This window comes from Berghia stephanieae, chromosome 10 (assembly GCF_034508935.2).
Source record: "Berghia stephanieae isolate SIO BIC M18660-M18661 chromosome 10, UCSD_Bste_1.3, whole genome shotgun sequence".
Taxonomy (NCBI): Eukaryota; Metazoa; Mollusca; class Gastropoda; order Nudibranchia; family Aeolidiidae; genus Berghia; species Berghia stephanieae.
In genome coordinates, this window is record NC_088369.1 from 2,740,924 (window position 1) to 2,748,423 (window position 7,500).

The 7,500-nt window shown below is 40.3% G+C and overlaps 1 protein-coding gene across 1 annotated transcript in view; it reads right to left on the bottom strand.

Annotated features, from left to right (window-relative positions):
* The window catches only part of LOC144956005 (uncharacterized), a 10,822-nt gene extending 5,927 nt beyond the window's left edge, over positions 1–4,895 (bottom strand). Inside the window, exons 1-2 of the mRNA XM_078886275.1 lie at positions 4,829–4,895; positions 3,197–3,324 (exon numbers count right to left, since the gene is read on the bottom strand). Of these exons, the coding sequence (XP_078742401.1) occupies positions 3,197–3,243 (47 nt within the window). The 5' untranslated portion in view covers positions 3,244–3,324; positions 4,829–4,895. The remainder of the gene's footprint in view (positions 1–3,196; positions 3,325–4,828) is intronic.
* Between the last annotated feature and the right edge of the window lie 2,605 nt (positions 4,896–7,500).

The window sequence follows — 7,500 nt, forward strand, 5'->3', positions numbered from 1 at the left end:
AGTCCGCCACCAGTGTTGCCTCGCGATTTGACTCTTTCTTGGGCTGTCTTCTCTACTTGCTTCCATGTGTATCAACCCCTTATCCCCAGTCAGAGCAAAGGCCACCAGTGTTGCTTCGACATTTGACTCTTCCTTGGGCTGTATTCTCTACTTGCTTCCATGTGTATCGACCCCTTATCCCCAGTCAGAGCAAAGGCCACCAGTGTTGCTTCGACATTTGACTCTTCCTTGGGCTGTCTTCTCTACTTGCTTCCATGTGTATCAACCCCTTATCCCCAGTCAGAGCAAAGGCCAACAGTGTTGCCTCGCCATTTGACTCTTCTTTGGGCTGTCTTCTCTACTTGCTTCCATGTGTATCAACCCCTTATCCCCAGTCAGAACAAAGGCCACCAGTGTTGCCTCGCCATTTGACTCTTCTTTGGGCTGTCTTCTCTACTTGCTTCCATGTGTATCAACCCCTTATCCCCAGTCAGAGCAAAGGCCACCAGTGTTGCCTCGCCATTCGACTCTTCTTTGGGCTGTCTTCTCTACTTGCTTCCATGTGTATCAACCCCTTATCCCCAGTCAGAGCAAAGGCCACCAGTGTTGCTTCGCCATTTGACTCTTCCTTGGGCTGTATTCTCTACTTGCTTCCATGTGTATCAACCCCTTATCCCCAGTCAGAGCAAAGGCCACCAGTGTTGCTTCGACATTTGACTCTTCCTTGGGCTGTATTCTCTACTTGCTTCCATGTGTATCAACCCCTTATCCCCAGTCAGAGCAAAAGCCACCAGTGTTGCTTCGACATTTGACTCTTCCTTGAGCTGTATTCTCTACTTGCTTCCATGTGTATCCGACCCATAACCCCAGTTAGAGCATAGGCCATAAATGATGCTTCACCATGTAAGTCTTCCATGTACTGTCTTCTCCATCTGCTTCCATTTATATCCATACCTCTATGCTTCCCCCACCGTGCTCCATCGCCAACTATTTCTTGGCCTCCCTTGTCTTCTTTGTCCTTGGGGATTCCACGCAAGAGCCGGTCTTGTGATGTTGCAGGCAGGCTTTCTAAGCGCATGGCCTATCCATCCCCACGTCCTCTCTCTGATTTGTATGTTTAAAACAGTACAGTGGCAGCTTCCCAAAGATCTTCATTCCTGACTATATCAGTCCACTTGATGCCCAAAATCATCCTTAGACATTTGTTTACAATATAAAAGTCTGTTATTTGTTGGTGATGCCTTTGGTTGGCCTCCATGTTTCGTATCCATACAGTAAAACAAACTTTACACTGATATATTTTTATTTTATTGTGTATTTTGATTTCCAAGTGTTTTTCACAACTTGAAAATCTGTACGGACTTTATCAATTCTCGATGCAAAATCTTTGTCCGTACTTCCATTGGTGTCTCTGCACTACCAAGATAAGAAAGTCTTTCTATCTGTCCTCTCGGGTTCCGTTTGAGATCTGTGTTGGATTTTTATTGGTCGCTCCTATTCTTTAACAAACGTTGTTTATACCTAGAATTCGATAAACAATAATTTGACAAAGCAGGAAGCAGGCTTTGGTAGTGTGAGATAGAACTCATACATATCCAAACCGTCTCATTTTACCCTTATTCAGAGATCTGATCCGCCCAAAATTAATTAAAACATGGAGCGCAAAGCTCGTATGTAGACTTCAGAATTTTGATCAGCCAGTCGTGAAAATCGGGAGAGGTTTGATCCGCCGACCAGCGATATTGAGTTTCATCCAAACCGTCTCATTTCACCGTTTTGCTGAGACATTCCAAACTCCAAACCGTCTCATTTCACCGTTTTGCTGAGACACTCCAAGATCCAAACCGTCTCATTTCACCGTTTTGCTGAGACACTCCAAACCGTCTCATTTCACCGTTTTGCTGAGACACTCCAAGATCCAAACCGTCTCATTTCACCGTTTTGCTGAGACACTCCAAGATCCAAACCGTCTCATTTCACCGTTTTGCTGAGACACTCCAAACCGTCTCATTTCACCGTTTTGCTGAGACACTCCAAGATCCAAACCGTCTCATTTCACCGTTTTGCTGAGACACTCCAAGATCCAAACCGTCTCATTTCATCGTTTTGCTGAGATACTCCAAGCTCCAAACCGTCTCATTTCACGTCTTGCTGAGACACTCCAAGCTCCAAACCGTCTCATTTCACGTCTTGCTGAGACACTCCAAGCTCCAGTAGCATCTTACTATTCTTGCATTTACAGTAGAACACACTTATAATGAAACATTCTAGAAGACATCGATGGGAATGAATTCGAATACGCCTATCTGACAGTCATCCATCTATCCCAGTATTATTTCTCCAATAAACATCAAGATATATAAAGAACAAATAATATAAAAAAACTACTTATATTAAAAAAAACTACTGATAAAAAATACTGATTAAAAATAACTACTGATATTAAAATAACTACTGACATTAAAGAAACTACTACTGTTTTTAAAATAATGATAAAAAATACTGATATTTCAAAAAAGAAACAACTGATATAAAAAAACAAACCTACTAATATTTCTTTTAAAACTACTAATATAAAAAAGCTACTGATATAAAGAAATAACTACTGATATTTAAAAAAAAAAACTTAATGATAAAACAAACAACTACTGATATAAAATGATATTTAAAAATACAAAAATAAAAAGAAAATACTGATATTTCAAGACATGGAATTATTGATATTAAAAAGGAACATATATATATAAAATTATAAAAGAACTACTTTTGAGTAAAGGGTGATTCTGAATACCCGTGCTCCACTGTAGTTCTATATCATCATAAACGTGCCAACTACTAGGAACAGTTCGCAGAACTACAAATTGTTTGGGTCCTAATTGACAATAATATAAAGATTTGTAATTCAATAAACTCCCTGAAAACGATGTTTTGTTGCTAGAGATAATATATAAAGGATTTAAAGCATTAATTTAATGTATTTAGACCTAAACACAAATTTGTCATTCTTAACGGTAGTTATAATGTCTACTGTGTTATTACCCCTGAAAACTATGAATTTTTCCAATTCCTGTTAGGCAGGTATAATCGCCTAACTGACGTCATGTTTCGTTTTACGCCGTACGTATTGCTATTGGTCAGGGACCCTTTGTAAAGCACTTTGAGCACGTTTAGTGTATTTTGCGCTATATAAGAGCTCAGGTTTTTAAAATAAACTTACAGACGGTGTAACGGTATCGTTGATGACGTCAACACAGTCACTGTCATAGAGCGTCATATTGACTGAGAGTAGCGTCAAGTACCTTCCACCGAAGTGGGGGAGGACGTGGAATGTGCGGTATGGTTTGCCTGGGGGTTGGATGGAAGAATGGCATCATCATCATCATCATCATCATCATCATCATCATCATCATCATCATCATCATCATCATCATCATCATCATCATCATCATCATCATCTTCATCATCATCATCATCATCATCATCATCATCATCATCATCATCATCATCATCGTCATCACCGCCATCATCATCATCATCATCATCACCATCATCATCATCACCACCATCATCATCATCATCATCATCATCATCATCATCATCATCATCACCATCATCGTCATCACCACCATCATCATCATCATCATCATCGTCGTCGTCGTCGTCTTCAACTCCATCCTCATATTAGACATTGTGTCTATATACGTCTATACGTCTATGTTTCATATTGCATAATTATACTAAAGACAACATACAAGACACATCAACAGCTTATCGTCTTGGAACACAGGGCAATGGGTTCTCAGGATTGCACACTCGTGTGTATTCAATGCTATGACAAGAGGGAAGACAACTCGTGACCTTCGAACAGTCTGCTCGACGTTCACACAAATTGACAATGGATAGGGGGAAAAACTCGTGACATCATCATTTTTGTGCGGCTATGTGGTCTAGTGGTATGACACTCGCTTTCGGATCGGAAGGTCCTGGGTTCGAGCCTCGCTCGACGCATAGTTGAGTCCTTGGAAAAGACTCTTTACTCACATTCTCTCACCGTACTCAGGTGTAAAATGAGTACCTGGCCGTTAACAGCGTTGTCTTTGTCCGAAAAATTGTAATATCGCCTAAGAGGCGTCATGTCTCGTCCTACATGTTAAATGTTGCTGTTGACCAGGGACCCCTTGTAAAGCGCTTTGATCACGTTAAGTGGATATTGCGCTATATAAAAGCTCAATTTTTAATTATTTTTTTTTTACATCAAACCCTCCACTCTTTTGGTTCCTAAATATTTGGAAGGGTGTATGTAACCTGTCCTTTGGGGTACTAATAATGTATAGGTTGCGGTATAAAGGTGGAAGAACGATTTTAGTAGCAGGATGTATAGGCTGATTCTAGGGAACAGTAGACGTAAAAGAGCGAGGATGGATGATCTTTATTGACAACCAATAAAGATATTTAGACTAGAAAATAAGATGCCATCACTTTGAAACCAGAAGTTAAATTACACAAGGTATGATGTATCCAGTCCTCGGGAAGAGTAATTTTACACTTCCAATGAGATTGGAACCAGTTGATTGACATCACACTTTTCTTCTCAATCTATCCAGTCAACAGCATCTGATAGTTTCACATTGCGATGTAATGACAATAGCAAGTTAACGAAATCGACGTAGAACGACGAACGACGAGCAAGAAAGCCCAGATCTGTCCTCTTACTAAAACAAACAAACAAACAAACAACCCCCCCCCCCCACAAAAAACCCACTAAAAAGAAAAACAAAATAAAACTAAACAAAACATAAAAAACATAACAAAGTGGGTGTGTTTATACATGGCATCATCATTATCTTACCAATGTCTGCCCCAAGGAAAACGTTTGTAATTGGACATTCGACAGTATAAGGTGACGTCACGTTTCCTTCAGTCCTATGGTTGAAAACACGTGTGCCATTCTGGACGGTTGAGTGGATTGGGAGTTACAGAGATATATTATAGGATACTGGGTTGATATATTCATATGGTTATTATATGGTTAAAAATGGTTATTCATATTATCAAGTGATTACAAACATTGGCACAATGAAAACAGCCCATATTTAAGTAAAAATTGAATTTTCCTAACACGTGAATCAGCTTTTGACCTTGGCTCATATTTCTTATCACATCTTATCTTATTTTATGAACTAGTCTAGAGAGGGGTCTGAAAATTTGTCTAAAGCAACTACCCAAACAAAACAAAAACAACAAACAAACAAACAAACATAAAAATTGAGAGAAACCAACACTATGACGGAGAGCTACAGGATGTATTTAAAAGTATGTTAAAAAAAACAATAACAAAAAACTCCAACAAACTTAAGCTTTAGGGCAATATTCACTATACGTGCTGAAAGCGCTTTGCATAGAGTCCCTAGCCAACAGCAACACGAAACATGTAGAACGAGACATGGCACCTGTTAAGCGATATGATGACAAATTTTTCCGACACAGACAGCGCTGTTAACGGCCAGGTACTCATTTTACACCTGAGTACAATGGGAGAATGTGAGTAAAGAGCCTTTTCCAAGGACTCAACTATGCGACGAACGAGGCTCGAACCCAGGACCTTCCGATCCACATAGCTGCATTGTGGATATTGCGCTATATAAATGCTTAAGTTAGAAGGAGCAACCAAAAAACTTGAGATGCTCGTAGAGAGGTTTATCTCAAAAAGTCGATCCATAATAAAACAGATGCAAAGAACATATTTTTCTCATCTCAAATTATTGTCATCGTCTTTTTTTGTTGTTGTTGTTGAAAAAGGACATTTTTTTGTCATCATTAAATCCATCCAACAATGAACGATCGTCTTTTGATTTAAAAAAAAAAGAATCCGTTATTGTGCAGCCTTGACCTTGTAGTGGATTTGGAGTGGATTTAAACTAAGTGAAATATCTTATCATTTTTGATGACACTCGTTCCAAAATCTAAATACCAAGTACAATGTGGTATTGAATATCCACATACAACCAAATAATAAATAAAACATTCCCTCAAATTTTGGTTATTTAAAAATCAGTGGCATCTGTTTTCATATGTTATAATACTTACCCCCCTCTCCAAATCACAATGAATTGACTACGGTTTTGAGCCTGATCAAATTTTCGCTGGCATGGCCTTGTGAAGTCACAAGTCGCCACACCGATCCTTTTGTTTAGTCATGGGTCTAGAAAATATACACCCACTTAATACGAGTGTTGGGTTGGGTGTGCGCACATATGGTTGATGCATGGTGGATTTCACATATGAAAGCCTCGGTGACTAACTCAGCCTGCATTGTTGGTTATTGCCTCGTTCATCTTTGTCATTGGTTGGTTATGGACCTTGTCACCTTGATCATTGTTGGTTATTGGCCTCGTCCACCCCCTCATTGTTGTTATTGACTTGTCCACCTCCCATTGTTGGTATTGCCTGTCCACTCCCTCATTGTGGTTATTGCTCGTCACCTCCCTCATTGTTGTTATTGGCCTCGTCTCACCTCCCTCATTGTTGGTTAATTGTCTCGTCCACCTCCCTCATTGTTGGTTATTGACCTCGTCCACCTCCTCATTGTTGGTTATTGACCTCGTCCACCTCCCTCATTGTTGGTTATTGACCTGTCCATCTTCCCTCATTGTTGGTTATTGACCTCGTCCACCTCCTCATTGTTGGTTATTGACCTCGTCCACCTCCCTCATTGTTGGTTATTGACCTCGTCCACCTCCCTCATTGTGGTTATTGTGTCACTCTTGTTGTTATTGCTCGTCCACCTCCCTCATTGTTGGTTATTGACCTCGTCCACCTCCCTCATTGTTGGTTATTGACCTCGTCCACCTCCCTCATTGTTGGTTATTGGTCTCGTCCACCTCCCTCATTGTTGGTTATTGGTCTCGTCCACCTCCCTCATTGTTGGTTATTGACCTCGTTCATCTTGCATTGTTGGTTATTGACTCGTCACTCCTCTGTTGGTTATGACTTCACTTCATTGTTGGTTATTGACCTCGTCACTTTCATTGTTGTTATTGACCTCGTTCATCTTCTTCATGTTGGTTATTGACTCGTCATCTTGTCATGTGTTATTGACCTCGTCCACCTCCTCATTGTTGGTTATTGAACTCGTCCACCTCCCTCATTGTTGGTTATTGTCTCGTACCTCTTTTCATTGTTGTTATTACCGTCCACCTCCTCATGTGGTTTGACCTCGTTATTTGTCATGTTGTTATGACTCGTCACCTCCCTCATTGTTGGTTATTGACCTCGTCCACCTCCCTCATTGTTGGTTATTGACCTGTCACTCTCGTTGTTGGTTATTGCTCGTCACTTGTATTGTTGGTTATTGGTCTCGTCCACCTCCCTCAGTGTTGGTTATTGGTCTCGTCCATCTCCCTCATTGTTGGTTATTGACTCGTCATCTTTGTCATTGTGGTTGGTCTTTGACCTCCAGTTGGTTATTGGTCTCGTCCACCTCCCTCATTGTTGGTTATTGACCTCGTCCATCTTTGTCAT